The sequence below is a fragment of the Pleuronectes platessa genome, chromosome 9, assembly GCF_947347685.1.
Source record: "Pleuronectes platessa chromosome 9, fPlePla1.1, whole genome shotgun sequence".
Classification (NCBI taxonomy): domain Eukaryota; kingdom Metazoa; phylum Chordata; class Actinopteri; order Pleuronectiformes; family Pleuronectidae; genus Pleuronectes; species Pleuronectes platessa.
This window is the reverse complement of record NC_070634.1, coordinates 10,036,850-10,056,044: the sequence shown is the minus strand read 5'-3', so window position 1 is coordinate 10,056,044 and position 19,195 is coordinate 10,036,850. Positions and strand designations below refer to the sequence as shown.

Genomic DNA, 19,195 nt, shown 5'->3' with positions numbered 1-19,195 from the left:
TACATGTTTAAGATATGTATAATGTATTAATATAAAATATATAAAATCCTAAAAATCTGAATTAATCAGAAAAAACTGATCAGCAGTTACTCGTGAAGGTTATATGCAGCATGTTGGCTGAATGCTGCAGTTCTCAGCTTGTACTGACACTGTGCTCTCTGTTTCCAGGCGACACACCCAGTCTCTCACCCATGATGGGAGGTGAGTCAGAACTATGAAAGCTACTTTCACTCTATAAACCATTTCAAACAGGATTAACTCAGCTGTTATAATGTTATAATGTGTTGAGGTTTGTTAGCTTTAGTTTTCACAGCATTACATATGCTGGGTGTGGTGGGAGGTCAGAGGAGAACTGCGAGGGCAGCCTGTGGAACAGTGCGTTTATGAGTAGAACCATTCTTCCTGTTTCTAGGATGTGGCTGGGTGTGTGTGTTTTCCAAACGTGTTTCATTTCCTCTGTGTGTGTTATTGTTTGTGTTCAGGACCCAGGAGGAGCTGCGTGTGCGTGAGGAGGATCAGCAAACCATCACAGTGGAGGTGGAGTTGAAGAGACACGACAGTGAGCCCACCATCTCTGTTCCACAACTTTCACCTCAACCCAGGTACATAAAACAACTAGAATGGTGCTCAGTAGAGCATAAACATAGGCCAAGGCCCAAAAGTCCCCTTAGAGTCCATCAAGCTAACTCAAATTGCACAGACTTTTAGAAATCACATCTTCAAATGCCCTACCTCACAATGTTAAAGAATGTCATTCAAAAAACAAGTCCTTTATCCACAATGAAAACATAACCTCCTTAGTTAAGGTAACAACATGACAAAACTCCTTATAGAAGGGACGCAACCACCCAGTAATTTAATAACTCCAGCATTAAATGGTCCAATACGTCATGTAGTCAATAATACTACAAATATGACATGAGAGAGATAAATGCACTTAATGTAGATCTTATTGTCATAAGACAATATCAGGAGCGAAACTGTACTGTACATTCAGTTCAAGGAAATATTCCAAACATAAAAATTGATCTCATTGGGTCCGTCACTAATTTACTGTCAATGCACCATCCTCATCACAAGTTAGGGCCTTCGAATGGACATGACTTTTCAGCACTTTAAATAAGAGAGCCTTCTCCATAACAGATTGTAGATTTTTTGGGGGGCTTTTCAAAAAATGTGAAGAGGTGAAGATTTTGTTTCTTCATCTGTATTTGTTTCACAAGGAAACATCATAAATCTTACCAGGAATTCATCATGTGTAGCTCAAAATGTTAGATCTCATTTTGAAGTTTGGAAGTCAAAATAGATAATGTCAAACACAGAAGAGAGAGGAGGAGCACTGTACCACAGACATGGAGTCAGTTTTAACTTAAAGTTGTAGCAGTAAAATTATAGAACATATGACACATTTCATTTTTAAACACTAGTATGTGAAACCTAAAGAGGGGTGACTATTTTTGTGACAAAATGTTTTCCCCTCCAACATGTTTGTGTTTAAAAGATTACACTTAATCTTTGGCAGTATAGACCAAATATTCTGTGTGTTTGTTCCCCTCTCCTAAATTTCCATGTGTTAAAAAAAGTTATGATATGCACTGAAACTTGTCTGTCATTTTTTTAAGATACTAATGGAAAGATATTATGGTAATTTCAATCTTATAATACAGCTGTAGAATTTAAAGTTAAAAACACAATAACTGATTATTTGACACAAGTCAGTTGTCAAGTGTTCTTAAAGTGCTATTCAATGTGTGTAGATTTTGTTCTTAAAACAAGAACAAATCCCAGATAAGAAAACATTTGTGAATTCAGAATCTGTGTAAACCTGGCTCAACGGGTTTTAAGAAGAGATTTCTTCTTCAGAATGGTTGGTGACTGAGGCCCAATGACACACACACAGCTCTGTGTCCTTTTCACCATAAACAATGAGAAGAAGAGCTCTGTCATAGGCTCCCTGCAGACATGTGACCCTGATAGAGAATAGATAAACTGCAGAGCTGCAGTGAGCCCTGCATGACCCAAATCATCAATATGAGTCAGTTTGATGTGACTACATAAATAACCTCCTTTCAGGTTAATGAACCTCACCTGCATCACACACACACACACACACACACACACACAACACAAAGTTTTTAGCAGAGTGTTGAAAAGTGAAATCAGCTTGACCCATTTTTCTGTTCTATACACATAAATGCTGCAGGCATCTCATTTACAGAAATTATGGTGAGAGAGCCCACATGCATTATGATTTGTGTGTGTGTGTGTTTATCTTTTTAATGGGGTGACATCGCGAGGCAGACAAGGGGCTTAAGGAGCCCTGACATGGGGGAACCAGCCATTAGAAGTAGGGCAGTGGGGCAGCAAGGCTGGAGGCCTGAGGCTGCTCAGGATGACCTGACACATTTTAACCTGGTTTTAATTGATTGCTGGAGACTTAACTCAAAGATACACAGCATCATGAAAACGCAACATGAGATGGAAAATAAGCAGAACTAAACAGAGATGTAAGCACATTGGATAGACTGGCTGTGGGGCTTGCATTTATGATGGGGTTATGAGAATGAAGGATATGGTTGCTGAGGGAAACCAACTGAATAATTGGGTCTGGTGCTGGCTAGACAGGTGGCCGGGGGGGTCTGGGAGGAGCCGGGAGGTTGGCAGTGAGAGCAGCTAAAACAAATCAAATTAAGCACCTGAAAAATGTCCGAGCAACCTCAACTCACCTGCAGCTGTGGACCTGTTTGGATGGGAGAGAAAAGAGGCAGATGTGGAGTCTGATTAACTTTGAGACGAATGTTTATGTAGAGTTTTATGACAATATATTGAATGGAAATGAGAAATGGTGTGAAAGAGACTTTCTGCATGGCAACCATTATCCCATCCCCTCATTATTCAGCCAATCAGCTCCTTCTTTAAAATACCAACCCAGCTTTTTTGCCTCAGTGGCCAGCAGACAGGCTTTTCATTGGTGGAGGTTTGATAAACACAGGAGCTGAGAAATGAATGTGTCTGTCCCTAAACCCCCCCCCCCCACGGTTGATCTTCTTACCAGGAACAATGAAGACGTGTGGCAGCACAAGGCCAGCTTGCAAATCTTTGAGATTAAGCTGCTTAACAGCACACCCACAACCACAACCACACACCCACACACACAGCTGTTGAATTTTAGTCAGACCCACTTTACTCTAATAGCTTGGACCTGTTTCTGTGGCCTGCGTGCGTGCGTGCGTACGTGCGTGCGTGCTCGTGTTGCTTAACTACACAGACCATTAGAATGACTTATAATATCGTAAACAGTAAAAAGATAGTACACATTTTTATATTTTATGTTTGGTATACTAATTAGATATCTAAAAATTTGCTCGAGAATCATCAGTTGTGTCAGTTTTTTCTGAGCGTCAGCCCACAGTGACTTTAAACAATCACACATCTGTTTAATTCACAGCGAGGCTCAGGAAGTAGCCGGCGCCGAGGCTCCGGATGCTGCAGAGCCTTCCACCTGTTCATCAGTACCTGAAGCAGCCCCATCGTCTGCCCCAGCTGTTCCCTCCTCTCCTGGGGAAGCTGAGGAAGCTGCATCCACACCCAAGTTGGTGGTGGTGGAGGCGGAGGTGGACCGGGCGAGCCAGATGTCTGGCTCGGGCTGCACCAGCCAGGCTTCAGTTGATGATGACGATGATGTGCCAATCACAGATATCTACTTTGTAAGTAAAACCCCTTCCACGAACACTGACCTATGTACACAGATTGACCTTCTCTTAAATGCTTTGAGAAACTGTTCCTTTGAGGATAAATGAAACTCGACTCAGACAAGAACTAGCTTCTTATTTAGCCATCAAATCATCTCAGAGTCAAGGTCAGTGTGTCAATGGTTTGTACAGTCCCTGGACTGAGCCGTATGATGCTCTCCTACAGAGGCGTTGATACAAGGACCACAAAAGCAAGTGGAGAATCAGGCTGGTATGGGAAGAAGAGCATGTGAAGTTGTTGCTGTGTGTGTGCGTGTGATGTATTCAGTTATACAGCATGTTTGACAATTTGAGAAATATGCTGAAAATAGGCTTCTTGTTGAGAGATAATGAAAACATCTTTACTTACTTCCTGTCTTTATGCAAAGCTAGGCAACATCGATTCACCCTCATCTCTAAGGCTGATAGGGTTGTATTCGAGATCTTGCTCTCTCAGCCAATACCCAGAGTTCTTGGCCGTAGGTGAGGGTCAGAATGTAGATCGTCTCACCTTGCATCTCAGCTGGAGGAGCCCCAGGGCACCTGGAGGGAGCTCGGAGTCCAGCCTCTGATCCATTACATCGAAAGGTGCCAGTTAGGATGATTCAGGCATCTAATCAGGCTCTTAAGTGCCTTCTATTAGAGGTTTAATGGGTCCACTCAACTGGAAGACGAACCAGTGGAAGACCTACAACTCACTGGTAGGATCTTATCTGGCATAGGAAAACCTCAAATAAGATACAAATCTCACATAAGAAAATGGATGCATGGATGGTTAAGCTAGCCAGCTGCTGGCTGCAGCTTCATATTTACTCTCAGCAATAATGCAAATAAACATATTTACTCAAATGTCAAACTATTCCTTTAAGCACAGTGTTTGGCAGTGTGCTCTATAGTTTGGAGTGTTTTAAGTGATAATAGCATGTGCACCATCACTTTGTCTGTTCCTATCTTATATAATATTCTACAGAGCTGCAGACTCACTCTAACTAAAAAACAACTAAAGCTTTTGCAGTTTGTGTGTGTTCAGTCTCCAGCGGCTAACTGGCTCCCACCAGACAGTGTTGGGTTGGCAGGTGTCAATGTGCCCAAAAGCACGACTATAAATTAATGTATGAGTCTCAGTTGTTGCACGGAGAGCGGAGCTGCTGATCACAGTAACCGATAGAAATGTTCTCTGTACCTCCTGTGCCACCTGGCTACACTCCCACTTGGTGTCCCCTATCAGGAATCAATCACCCACTAATGTTGCATGAGAAAAGGCCAACAGGTTAGTCAATGAGCTCCCTCAGTTATTTAACAGCGCTCTCAGCTGACCGCCGCTGGCCGAGGCCCAAATCATGCTTCTCTGAACACAGGACCAGGGTTGGGGTCTGTAGTGCTGCACGAGGCCAAGTAACACAAAACGTGATGAAATGTAACTACACAAACGCAACAGGTTGTTTGGTCACAAGTGGCTTCGAGGCAGTGACCAACTATGCCGATAAGGGTGAAAGACGTACATGCCACGGATATGGGAAGGTACTTTTTCAACTTCCCTATTTAGTTTGATCATTTAGCAGCTCCATCAGCCAACTCGTCATTTGATCATCCTGTCATCATCATCGCTTCTCCTCCGTGACATCCCACATAAATCAAGTTTCTGCATCATCACTCAGCTTTACCTGCTTTTTCCATTGATGAATGCGTAAAAGTGTTGATTCACAACACTCAGGGATGAGAGCAAGAAATAAAAACTAAAACATATTACTGCTTTTGTATTAGTGAAATAGTTTTACTCGTTTCAGGAGCTTCAGCTACCAGAAGGTCTTTCTGAACAAGATCAAATCTTTATTATTACCTCAGCCAAGGAGGTTGTGTTTTCATCACAGTTTGTTTGTTTGTTAGTAAGCAGGATTACACAAAAACTATTTTAACAAATTTCCAAGAAATTTGCTGGAGGGTGTAACGTGCGTGCGTGCGTGTCCACCTCACAAGTTCCTCAGAGTGGCTCGTGTCTTAATTATTCAGCCACTATCAACACTTTCCACATTCACTTTTCATGATTCCTGCTCTTCTGAGATACAGAGATACATAGATAAAGAGATACATTTATTTCTGTATCTATGTATCTCTGTATCTCTGTATCTGTATTCTCCCCTTCACCTCTGTTCTATTCCACATTTTATGGCCTTTTTTTCCTTTGTCTGCTCTCCATCATTTTCCCCTCCCTCCTTCTCTCCTCTGTTCTCACATTTCACCCCAAACTCCTAAATAATTCTCAAACTCCCTCTGTTCTATCTAGTCGTGAGTATTTCCTCTCCACATCTCCCTCTCTTTCTCTAGCCTCACCTCTCCTCCTCCTCCTCTGCCTCTCTGTGGTTGTCACCATGCGTCATAATGAAAGCGGTGCGATGGCAGCATGTTGTGTGTTAGGGGAAGATAAAAACAGAGTGGCTGCCATACTTGTGAATCTATCTGTCACCACTGATTCATCCAGTGTATCTAGGTTGCACTGCTGGGTTACTCTCCACCAGAAGTGTCTTTTCCATTTTCACCTCAGCACGTGTTTCTTTTTTTTCACTGTGTTATTTTCACCTTTCCTCACTCGTCTGTCCTTCATTTCTGTTTGTCATGTCTCTCTTTATTTCTGTCATGTACCACGTCCCCCTGTTGTTGTCAGTTTCCTGATGGGAGGACCTGGGTGGTCTCTCCTGTGCGTCAGAGGAGGAAATGCCAGTCCGGCAGGCCAGTAAGTGAGATTGTAGGAGAGATGGTATTTGTTGTGGTGTGAGGGTAGAACAGTCCTGTGTACTTGTCTGTGCTATGAAACATAAGATGACAGTGTTGAGAGAAAACAAGGTTTTCCTGAGTGTGCCGCAGGAGGCTCATACCTGATGTGATATGTCCACTGCTGGAGTGTTTGTGATTGTGTTGAAACTAAAAACTAACGTCTACACTCCCCATAGTGAAGACAAAGAAGTGTGGGAGGTTTGTAAACAAAAGTCTGGAGGCATCTTACTCAGTGTCTGTGTTTTGCTCTTGTATTGATCTTCCTTTAAATTGGTTTCCTCACTCACTGACAGCTTGCTTCATCCCTCTTAGGACCATATGTACGTGTATGTGTGTGTATAGCGATTTATCTATACTTTTTCTTTGTAATTGCAATGATTCCAAAAATGTGGTTATAAAACTGTTAGGACAAACAATTGTAATTGAGGCTCTATATTTTACAGTTCAGTTCATTATAAATAGCTATAAATGAAAATGAATCACAAAACCAACCAAATATATATACAGCTTGAATTTATAAAACTAAAGATGAATGCACATTTTTTCTGTACTTTTTATGAAGTTAAATTAAAATGTTCATATTGGTAAACATATGCTCCTTATGATATTAAACATTAAAGCCTCATAATGGCCGATTTTATGCTGGACTCACACGTATGTGTTGCATTAACACTTGTCAACGGGCATGCTGCATGCTTGGTGCTGAGGTGATCATCATAACAACATTCACAGTTTCATGCTCAGGACACACATCATAGCTGTTTTTCATGCTAACGTACGATGCTATCTATCAGTAAAATGCTAAAGACAAGTACTCAGGAAATCAAATCTACAACCAGATGAAGACAGACCAGGTTCTCCAGCTTCCTCTGCTGTCAAATTTGCGTGATTTGATTGGCTAGCGCCTGCACTTCTGTTGCCGCATGAAAAGTAGAGCTCTGTCTAACTTCTGCCGTACGCAGTGTGAGCAACGCAATGCAGCGGAACCACAATGAAGTTCGGGAATGCATGATGTCAGAGCATTATTTCGGTTGATGCGACCAACGCATACATGTCAGTCCAACGTTATCGGCAGAATGATAAATCGGTCGTGCTCTTTCTGTGTGTGTGTGTGTTTGTTTGTTTCCATCACCAACATACCTTCCTAGTGGCAGCTAGGTCTTCAATGCCTGGTGCCTATAGTGATAATAAACCGACCACGGCTTTCAGGGACTCTATAGAAAGAGTGATTTGCTTGTTGGAAAAGGCAAAAGAAACATTTTGTTGTGTTTTGCTCAGACTGAGGATGCTCTCTGTGTCTTACTGTCCTGGCATCCTGGCTTTCTTCCCCTTCCAACCTCCTAATTCCTGCTCGTCATCCCCGTTTGGCTGATGCAGCGTCTCATCCCTCGCTCTCTGCACCTCACTTCGCTTCCCAGGAGCTAAATGGGGCAAAACAACCACTAAGACACATGCTTCAAACACAGACCCATCATATTTACCAGTACCGCCAGTTATTTTTGATATGTACATCTATGTTCAAGTCTGCTAACCACTGAAAGGATTAACACATCCTTTTAACATTTGCTCATATATGTTAGTTTCACACGTTCCGATGTGTCTCAGCAACATTTCCTCCTTTATGCATCCCTAATTTTCATTTCCTGTCTTGTCCTCTCTTCTCCTGTGATCTCCCGTGTCTTTCTCTCCTGCCTGCCCCTGCTGCTTGTCTCTGTACCTCTGGCCTTTCCTCTGTTCCTCTGGCTCCCTCTACTGTGGTGGGTGTGTAAAAACAGCCTCCAGAGGACAAGACCTGGGTGTACTCTCCGCTACACTATGGCTCAGAGTCTAAGGCCCAGCCAGATGGGGATTGGGAAAGAGAGACAGTAAGTGAGAAGCATCGGACTAATGTATCCAGTAAAGGGAAAATCCCTTAGACGAGGAGTATAATCAGTGGTAGACCATGTTGTGTTTGGCGGTGATTGTTCATCCAAAGATGGAGAGGATGAGTTTTAACCGAGTAAGAAGCGTCTGCAGTAACTGTGGAAAAGCATCTCATTCTAAGAGCAGGTTGTTGTGTGTTCAGAAAGCCACAGACACATGACGGCATTCATCTCTCATTGATATGTGGGTGGAAATGGTCACTGTTCGCCTGCCACTGCCAGTCCTCCTGTTTCCCTCCGACAACAGGCTGCTCAGCGTTTACTACACCATGATTCTGCATCAGCCTGTGTGACGCCATTAAACTCATGCATCAAATCGCACCCACAGCTCACACTGCACAATGTTCAAAGTTAGACTGCCGACATTAAACCTACAGAGGAGTCACATTTTATTGAACATGTTCATCACACATTTCTCAGTCATCTCCCATTGTAGGTGATTTTTTTTGTATTCATTTTACAAAAAACACAATACTGAAAAAATATACAAAAAATAAAACAATTTAATAAAAACAAAAAAGAAAAATCACAAAAACTGTGAACCCCACCCTGCCCCCCCAGATCGAGGCCACCAGTCCCTGCTGAGCATTTGCTCCATAATATATTGATTTTATGTAACTTTGGCTTTACTCTGAGAGTCAGTAGTTTATTTTAAGTGTTAAAATACAAATCAAACATTCAACACTAGGTTTTTCCTTTCACATGTGATAAAAGATGTTGGCTGAATAGAAAGTTCTCGGATGTTTTACTAGCCTAGATTATGTCCATCCCAGTAGGATAAATGCATGATGTTATTAGATGTGGATTAGAATAACGTTGCAAATATTAAATAAAAAAACGCTGGCTCAGGACATCATAAAAGTATGGCATAATTTGATGTAAATTCTTCCACTAAATCTATATAGGATTTTAAGGTCAATGTTAACAGACTTAATTACCTGGCAGACTTCTTAACTTTTCCTGTTTTCAGGTGCACATGGGTGTTTGTATGTTTAAGAGGTTTATTATTTTCTTACCTATTCTGTTTTCCTGTTTCTTCTTTTATAAATGCACTTTGATTAGCCAGCTTACTATTTTTTACCAAGTAATGCATGAGAACAGATAAATTAGTCCACATAAACTGTGAATAAAGATGGACAAGGCATCTGTACCTACCCAAAATGAAGCCCTTGCACTTATATGGATAAGGCGCGGCTGATGACATATAATATAGAAAGCCACCAGGTGGTGCTTTGGCTTCCCTTTTTGGGAGCTGTCATGTCGTCCATCTTTATACATAGTCTATGTTTCTACTTATAAATGTGTGTGATTTGTACGCTCATACGTTCACTCTGTGTCTCCAACAGTAAGCCCTGTTCTATGGCAGAGAGGAGCGGACGTCTCAGTGGAGAGGACTCTTTGGTTCTTTGGTCTGAAGTCCAGAACTCAGCGGTAGCAGCAGGACCTTTTTCCCAAGCAGGATTTTAAACAGGCATACAGACAAACGAACACATCAAGAGAAAACAGTGACTGAATACCAGAGGGGGAAGAAAATTCTGAGAGTGATGAAACCCCTGCCTTTCACCCTTAACAAATGAAAATTATATAACTTTAATGAATATGTGTTTGTGGGACATAGTGCATATATGTTTGACATACATGGAAGATGGTTGTACTGTTTGTTGTGTTCAACACTAGCACAGCCCTCCAACAGCTTCTAAACAGGCATTTCCCACTCAATCTGCAGAGCAACACACTGAGTTGTGATGTGAGCGGAGCCGCTGGTTTCCCAATTAACAATTTATTTTTCTCATATCTTCAGTGTTACTCAACACAGATACATGGGTGTGTTTTTGATAACATAATAATGCTATATGATCGAGTTGTTGCCTTTGATTTTTTGTATTTAAACTTTGTTTCTTAGAGATCATGTTTTTTTACATAAATGAAACCAGATAAATATATTACAACATGAAAAATCCATAAGAGTTGCAAAAACTTCAGATTATTTTCTTGTTGCTATTCTCAACAAAAACCCATAGACCCTGTCCAGACCTGGTATCTAGAGACATAAAAACAATAGAAACCCTAATGTCGTGGTCAGTGTTGATATTGTGGCCGCAAACAAATCAGCGTCTGGTCACTGAGAAGCGTAAAAGTACGTTTGACTCAATGTGAAACTGAGTTACATGTCCTTCATATGTGGCCCAGGACAGATTTGAGTTCTCACTTATAAAACAATGTGGTCTGTGATTTGATCTCAAGATGCATTGAGGACCCATTTGGGTCACAAAGGGTTTTAGCACTTGAACATTAGTGATGGAATCACTCAGGACAAAAGTTAATACCAGGTCTAACCAGGGTCATAGTTTCTGAATTAATCCAGAACAGATCCAGAATCTGAAAATGAATTATATAATAATGGGGCTCTGATGTCTTTTACATTGCACCAATGATCATTAGCTCTTCGCTGCCGTTAGCAGGGAATGAAACAAACATTTTATTGCACCATTTTCTGGTTTTATCAATATTTTCTAAGACAGTTCGTAATTTGCTCTGATGATTATCCAGGACATCTAAGCAGTAGAAGTGCTCGTCATCCTTGTCAGTGAGGACAATGTGAAGCTAAGTCTTCCTGTGGCGGCTCTTCACAACTCCACTAACACTATTTACGAGACGCTTGACCAATGGGGAGGAGCCTCCATCGTGCTGCCCACGCCACCTGCAGATTTCCCTCTGCGGTGAGGAGCGAGTGGTGAAGCCTGAGGTGTTGGAGGTCTGTGCTTATGATCGTAGAGCCGGAGGTAGAATGATAACCATGGTTAGACCAATCAAAAGACACCATCTAGACGTAGTTCATCATCCTCACATTTCCAGTAGTGAAAATAAGCAGCTTAGTTTATAGCAGAGAGATTTTAAACACTTAATTTCCTATAGCGAATTAACAGTGATAAAAAGTTTTTGAATTCATAATAATTTACAAATTATATAACGTTATTTGCAACATTTACTGTATTATTTCTTATCATTTCTTTAGCTGTTATTACTACTGTGAACTTGTATTTGTTTTATCTGTCTGTATTTTATTCTGTTCTTTAAATATAATCTTTTACTGGTACTTTTTACTTTATAACGCTTTCTAGGATATTTTTTTCAATTTGCATCCAAAGAAGTTACCTTTTATGTTTTTATAATCTGTTCACTGCGGCTTTTAAGCAGTTTCCCAGTTTGTTTTTACGTCACGTTTTGTCGTGTAAGTTCAGTGTTAATCATTTCTTCACTGCATCTCGTGTGGAAACAGCTGAGACTTATGACTATTGCCTTCGATATAGATGGAGTTAACTACAACACTGAGGCAGCAGACATGTCAGTCAGTACAGTGATGATCACATCATTACAGTGTCTTCCAGTGTTGCCCTATTTTTGGACAAGACGCACACACAAAAAAACGTCTTCATTTCAACAAAAAAAAATGACTGAGGGCGAAGCCAACATTTGTAAGAGTAGAGTTAAACTGTTTCTTTTAGAGGTGGAAGAATTATCAGTAGATGAGTGACCTTTGCTGTGTCCGATAGCAGCGCCTCCTCACAATGACAAATCCACTGACCTGGACATTTCTGATGTGTGTAGATGTAGAGCAGCAGTTGTCGTATTTGCCGTCAATATCGTACCTGTTATCTGTATATTACAACAAACATGGTGCGTTGCAGTGATGACTTGTTGAGACGCAGCGGTTTGTAAAAAAAAAAAAAAAAAAAGGGTTGAATGTTGTTTGCACTTCTGTATAGGACCTGAAAATGAACTAGTGATAGAGGCCAAATAAACATTACATCACGATATCAGACTTTCAGTTGTTCGATAAGAGTCTCTGCTCACAAAGCCTGGTTTTCAGACAGCATTTATTTTATTAACTGTGTGTGTCTGTGTGTGATGGTGAATCACAGTCATTGTAGGGTTCGTGTTTACTGTAGTCTCTCTGTGGCTGATGTCTCTCAACTGCGTTTATTGATTCTAACTTCAGAAGGTGTGTTTTTCAGTTGCTCTGTGTGTTTTAGTGTAAGGGAGGACACATCCATGTCAGACATTGTAAAAAATAGAAATCAGCTCATTCTCATGATGTGCCGTGGCCAGTTATAATCACTTTGCTGTCGTTCATCAGATGGAATCCATAGCAGCAATATTTGTACAGTCTTGCTTTTCAGTTCATTTTGATTGCCTTATTGAGAGATCTTACTTGTAGGCCTATCGTTTGTATTTTTTTTTTTTTTTCACGTGCTGTTGTATTTATTTTCTTTCTCATAGTTGTGTTCCTGAGAATGTGTACATAAAATTATAAATACATATATAAAGATATACAAATATATTTTCCATTTGAATCGGAGAATATTATTTTTATTTGGTTTTATTTTTGCTGCTGGGCAAGAGACGATTGCAATCTACATGATTTACTGTATCATATTCCTCAGTGTGTTTATTGAGATGCAGCTGCTGTATATTTATGGTCTATAGACCACAGCTGTTTCTTTGTAAGATATCCAAACGTGGAAACGATTTGTGGGGTTTTCTGTACATGCAAATCAGTAGGGATTCTTCCAACTGTTCAGCTGTGTTGTGTACGTGTTTTCAAATCGCGGTGTGCCCTCGTCCAATAGGGATATACCTTTGCAGAGACATAGCATGATTTCAAAATGAATATGCATATCAGAAATGTGTATTTATGTATATCTGTGTATATTCATCTATTTATACCTGAGGATAAATAGATGGCTGTATGTGTGTGTGTGTGTTTGGACTCAAATCAGAATGAATACAAAATAAAGAAGTTCTATGAATTTTTGTCCATGGAGATAATGACACGTTATATTTATATTTTTCCCTTGTTGAAACTGGAAGCGAGTCATTTCTACAAGTGACATCATTCAAATAGTGTTTCATCATTTTAACTTCATTTGAGAGGTTGATCAGGATCGGTTGCATTAACTTCTAGCACTGGGTTCACAAACAAGCGATAATTGGTTTTCCAAGTCCTCATGATTGTAAAAAAATTGAAACTAAAACAAAGTATTTTAAAGGCATTAGTTGATCTTTTTATTTTATGCCAAATTTCATGAGATTACCTTCAGTTTTGCTCCAAATATATATATAATAATTCTACGTAGCATAGATTCAATAAGGCTAAGCGTTTAAACGATGCTCAATTGGTACTGAGGGGCCCAAAGTGTGCCAAGAAAATATCCCCCACACCATTAGACCACCACCACCAGCCTGAACCATTGATACGATGCAGGATGGATCCATGCTTTCATGTTGTTTACGCCCAGTTCTGACCCTACCATCTGAATGTCGCAGCTGAAAATCGAGACTCATCAGACCAGGCAACGTTTTTCCAATCTTCTATTGTCCAATTTTGGTGAGCCTGTGCGAATTGTAGCCTCAGTTTCCTGTTCTTAGCTGACAGGGGTGGCACCCAGTGTGGTCTTCTGCTGCTGTAGCCCATTTGCTTCAAGGTTCGACGTATTGTGCATTCAGATATGGTATTCTGCCTGCCTGGGTTGTAACGAGTGGTTATTTGAGTAACTGCTGCCTTTCTATCATCTAGAACGACTCTGCCCATTCTCCTCTGACATCAACAAGGCATTTTTCTCCACACAATTGCTGCTCACGGGATATTTTCAGTTTTTCGGACCAATCTCTGTAAACCCTAGAGATGGTTGTGAGTGAAAAATTCCAGTAGATCAGCAGTTTATTAAATACTCAGACCAGTCCGTCTGGCACCAACAACCATGCCACGTTCAAAGTCACTTAAATCCCCTTTCTTCCCAATTTTGATGCTCGGTTTGAACTTCAGCATGTCGTCTTCAACACGTCTAGATGCCTAAATGCATTGAGTTGCTGCCATGTGATTGGCTGATTAGCTATTTGTGTTAACATGCAATTGAACAGCTGTGCCTAACAAAGTGGCCGGTGAGTGTTTACATATATATATATATATATATATATATATAACAATTATAGTAGGAGAAAAATAGAAAAATAGAAAATATGAGATCAACAACACTGTTGATGAGTTAATTCAGTGACAACAAACATCAGGTTTTGCTTTTATCAATGAGCTAAATCACTTCTTCCTTGCAAGTATTGTGGAATAAGATGAACAGATTAAAAACATTTGAACCTGAATGTTTTGTTCATGAAACGTAATGTTAATCATCATACTGATTAGAAATCAATCTTTGAAATCTGCCTTTGGCTCTAGGGATATCTTGACAGTTTGATCGATGTGTTGCCCGGAATCAACCTTCCGGACCTGCCAGCAGAGCAAATATGCAAAGTGTGGCTGTAAAAGAGAAAGTGAAAATCTGCTGATACAACACACAGAGGGGTCTGAAAGGCCTTTCTTTAACTTTAAAGTTATTTCTATTGAGCACAGATAGAAGACCATCAAATCTTCATTCCTTCAAAATGAGAGTAAACTCAAGATCAAAACCGAAAACCAGAGTAATTCTCCACATTAGTCTGGATGGCCATGTAAAAAATGTAATCAACAATAACAGAAAGAACAATAACACATGGTTATAGCCTCTTACATTGAGTGTTTTCACATAGGCCTTAGAGGTCTTTGTTTGGATGTAGCTGATCTGATTTCCAAAATAATATAAAGATTGTATCTATTGCACAACTGGGTGAAATATATAAAAGGTGTGGAGCTTCACAGTGAACATTGTGAAACAGCCTATAAACCTATAAATCAGCTGCATTTTGCTCATTCAGCATTTAGACATAGGGCGTTACAGTCAGGAGAACAAAGGGTGCACTGCCTCGCCGTATTATCTCCCCCCCTCTTTTTTCAGAGAGAGCACGTGATTGGTTCGTCTAGCTGTCAGTCAAGAGGATAACTTCTCTAATTGGCCCGCGTGGACGTTGCTAACCTCACGTGCTGCTCGTGCCCTGTATCTGAGGGCGGTGCCTGGTAGCAGCCGGTGCTGATGCTCGTTGTTGATGTTCAGAAAGTACTTGAAAAGTAGATTAAACCGTGTTTTGAGATGGGAACCAGAGATGACGAGTACGACTACTTGTTCAAAGGTGAGTTCTTCTTTAACCAGGCACGAACGACCCTCCTCTTTGCGACTGTCCGATCAGGAAGTCCGGCAAACCAGCGCTAATGCTAAAGTTAGCTCTGCAAGGGGCAAAGTGGTGATCGATAGCACGGTATCTGCTGACTGTCGAGCTAACTCCAAGCTAACACTTGTATGTGGCATTACTACAACTCGTATTCAGTAGTCTACACTTGAACACGGTCCACCACACAGCCCAGTGCTGCTAATCAACGCTAGTGAATTAGCAGGCTAGCGGTGAGTTAAACAAGCGGCTATTTAAGTAGCTAGCATGCTAACATGGAAGCTACCTGCCTGGCCTCGTTACTAACAACCACCTGACACCACCCAACGTTAATTTAAAGTGAAATCTAATGGCTGCTCCGTACATGTTGTTTACCTCCTGAGTTGTTAGTATGTGTTGCTGTGGATCACTAACTTCCCAACTCATCAGTAAGCTTTGCATAGATATAGTTCCTGTGAGAAGTGGATGTGACCTAAATCATAAACAGGGAACTTAAAATAACCAAAGCTCAGACCACAATGTAAAACGGAGCAAATAATTTCTATTCCGAGAAAATTAACCAGCACACTATGGAATATTTATAAAAAAGATTCTTTATCCAGGTAATGAATTCACACCTAAGGATTATGGGAAATGAGGGCCATCTCTTCTGTATAATATCAACTAGAATGAAAGGAAGTCTGTGAATAAGGCCGGACCCCAAAACTAAGACCCTCCTGTGTGTATATTTTGTTTATAGTCTGCAAAGGTTATCTTAAATGACTAAGTTCTTCACAGGCTGTAATGAAACTTAGAGGCACGATATGTTTTTGAAATTGAGGATTATATTGTTTAATTAAGGGCTGGAAAAGAGCTTCAAAATGACATGAGAATTTTTTTTCTGAGAATTGTATTAAAGGAGATATAGACATTTAAATTCGCAGATCCTACTTAAATAAATTAAAACTTCGTCAACCAATATCTCCAATAATTAGTATCCAACACACTAAATTGTGATGGCATAGGTTGCTCATGTGACCAAATCAGCATGCTGACTTTCATTCAGATCTGTGAGGGTGCCTCATGATCTGACTCAGAATGACCTAAATGTTGCACTTGCCAACTCCGTGCAATGCAGAGTAACTAGGCTGCCAGCAATCTCTGCCCCAGCAAGACCACCTCAATCTGTGAGACCAACGACAAAGCTGATGTGTAATATTTTTGTGGGATGTGTATTTTGGTTGTAGTCGTACTAATTGGAGACTCTGGAGTGGGGAAGAGTAACCTGCTCTCCCGGTTCACAAGAAATGAGTTCAACCTGGAGAGCAAGAGCACCATCGGGGTGGAGTTTGCCACCCGCAGCATCCAGGTGGACGGCAAGACGATAAAGGCTCAGATCTGGGACACAGCTGGACAGGAACGCTACAGAGCAATCACCTCAGCGTGAGTTTGTTTATTGTTGTGTGCAAACAAGTGTTTACTGTGGAGGATAGAGTTGATGTACTCATCTGGTCTTATGCTGTAACCAGGTATTACCGGGGAGCAGTGGGGGCTCTTCTGGTTTACGACATCGCCAAACACCTGACGTATGAGAACGTTGAACGCTGGCTGAAGGAGCTGAGGGACCACGCTGACAACAACATCGTCATCATGCTGGTTGGAAACAAGAGCGACCTCCGCCACCTCAGGGCCGTGCCCACTGATGAGGCCCGAGCCTTCTCAGGTAAGTGTGGCCTCTGGGTGAACAACGCTGCATTTTAAATAAAGTCATGTGATCAAGGATAATTCAGTCATCACGATACACTCCTCAGTGCTGTTAACTTTGAAGGTTGTTATCCAAGGTGTTAACATTTAGATTTGAAATATTTCTCTTCCTCAGAAAAGAACACTGTCTCCTTTATTGAGACCTCAGCCTTGGACTCCACTAATGTAGAAGAAGCCTTCAAAAGCATCCTGACAGGCAAGAAAAGTGTTTAAGTGTTGAATATGATGTGCAGCTCGTCGTAAATCTCCAAGCTTGTGTAACTCCTCTTATCTTACTCAAGTACCCCAATTTTTTTCTGTCACAGAAATCTACCGTATCGTATCTCAGAAGCAAATATCGGATAGATCAGGAAATGATGATTCTCCGGGCAACAATGTAGTGGACATCAGCGTCCCCCCGACCACGGACGGGCAGAGGGGCAACAAACTCCCTTGCTGTCAAAGCCTGTGATGCTTGTATTTTCCTCTTTCTGTCAGTCCCTCCTTTCTTCGACTCTGCTTTACTCCCTCTGTCATGCTGCTGTCAAACATGATACTCTCAATGGTTCTGATGCCTCTGATCCAAGACTCTTGTAGCCGACATTCCTTTTTGCTGGTTTCTTCTTTTTTCTTTTTTTCTTTGTCTGTTTGTCTTCCTCTGATTTCAGGAGACCCTGTGTCTATATAATGTGTTTCCTATAGGGAGCTGATCTCAGCGCTGTAGTAAACTACATTTCTTTTTAATTAACTCACTATGGTCCTGTTGACCCGCTCCTGTTCCAGGAACGGTGAGGGATCAGTTGGCGTGTTTATCAGTGCTCCGAGTCGTTTGTACTTGCCTCCTTTTCTTGGCCAGAGGATACAGTCCCATGACATGATCTGCTAAAGAGGAGTCCCAGTTTTATGTCTGGTAGACCTGGCTCTGCCAATAACGCAGTATGGATGTAGAAAAGGAGATGAGGAGACTGATGCATCAGTACTTTGGAGTATTCATTTAAACTCTGTCTGGAGTTCCTGGTCGCCTCTTAGTTTTAATTTCCCCTTCCCAGCCCTGTGCCCACCTTGGCATTAAGTTAGCGTGAGCCAGGGACCAGACTGGCTGTGACTGTCAGACTTAATATGGGCAAGTGTGAAACAAACTTGAGTGTTTTTATTTGTGTGTGCATGTATGTGTGAGTGTTCATCTTAGTGCACAAAGATACCAAAGGACACAGATGCAATTGATATCAGTTTGGTGTTTTCTCATGTAAGTGTGTTTGCAGTTGCTGAGATGAAAGATAATCTGTATTTGGCAAAAAAAAAAAAAAAAAAAGTAATGCAATATAGCAAAAGTATTGTTATTAATTGTGATTAAGTGTTTATTGTAGTATGATCAGCACCCAGAAGCTACGCTAAGTAGTTCCTGTAATGAGGTGGCTCAGGTCCAAATTCTTTCATCAGAATGTCAAAATGAAAATCTTTCTTGCACTTATGTCTAAAAATTTCAGTGGAACAAATCACCTTTATAGTTTTAAATACACTTAACTTCCTTATTAAGCAAGGTGACATTTCCTATTGCTTTTGAGGGAGGGGTTGGCTGAAAAGAACACAATGCACTGTATATAATATATTATATAACGTTAAAGGTTAAAGATGATACAAACATACTTTTGAAACACTTCACTAAAGCCAGACACAGTCTTTAGCTGGGAAATGAAACTGAGAATGAGAAATGCAAATTGTTTACATGGTTGGCTGAAAGGCCGCTCCTCAACCATCTGGTAGAAATCCTGTCATGTGTGATAGATCTGATGCATCTGTTTTACATTTCTTTAAATCAATATGTGTAAAATAAGCAAACCCAAGCTTGTTTGCACAGAGAATACTGAATCATAAATAAATATAATTTACATAGCCATACGTGTTTTTGTTTTACAAGCCTCTTTACAACCATTCCTGTAGAATGAACAC

At 40.8% G+C, this 19,195-nt stretch overlaps 2 protein-coding genes across 2 annotated transcripts in view; both read left to right on the top strand.

Moving 5' to 3' along the window:
• The window catches only part of pip5k1ca (phosphatidylinositol-4-phosphate 5-kinase, type I, gamma a), a 44,162-nt gene extending 30,926 nt beyond the window's left edge, over nt 1–13,236 (top strand). Inside the window, exons 14-17 of the mRNA XM_053430980.1 lie at nt 169–201; nt 483–602; nt 3,449–3,707; nt 9,772–13,236. Coding sequence (XP_053286955.1) covers nt 169–201; nt 483–602; nt 3,449–3,707; nt 9,772–9,774 — 415 coding nt within the window. The 3' untranslated portion in view covers nt 9,775–13,236. The remainder of the gene's footprint in view (nt 1–168; nt 202–482; nt 603–3,448; nt 3,708–9,771) is intronic.
• A 2,091-nt stretch (nt 13,237–15,327) lies between these two features.
• LOC128447553 (ras-related protein Rab-11B) lies at nt 15,328–19,142 on the top strand. Its single transcript, XM_053429713.1, has 5 exons — nt 15,328–15,487; nt 16,750–16,945; nt 17,032–17,225; nt 17,382–17,462; nt 17,572–19,142. The coding sequence occupies exons 1-5, from the start codon at nt 15,448–15,450 to the stop codon at nt 17,715–17,717; spliced, it is 657 nt and encodes a 218-aa protein (XP_053285688.1). The 5' UTR covers nt 15,328–15,447; the 3' UTR covers nt 17,718–19,142.
• The last annotated feature ends 53 nt before the right edge of the window (nt 19,143–19,195 follow it).

Bases quoted from the DNA above. Each gene is read 5' to 3' on its own strand.
- LOC128447553 (XM_053429713.1), top strand. From the start codon at position 15,448: ATGGGAACCAGAGATGACGAGTACGACTACTTGTTCAAAG. The intron at 17,226-17,381 runs GTAAGTGTGGCC...TCTCTTCCTCAG, and splicing joins TGAGGCCCGAGCCTTCTCAG to AAAAGAACACTGTCTCCTTT. The intron at 17,463-17,571 runs GCAAGAAAAGTG...TTTCTGTCACAG, and splicing joins CTTCAAAAGCATCCTGACAG to AAATCTACCGTATCGTATCT.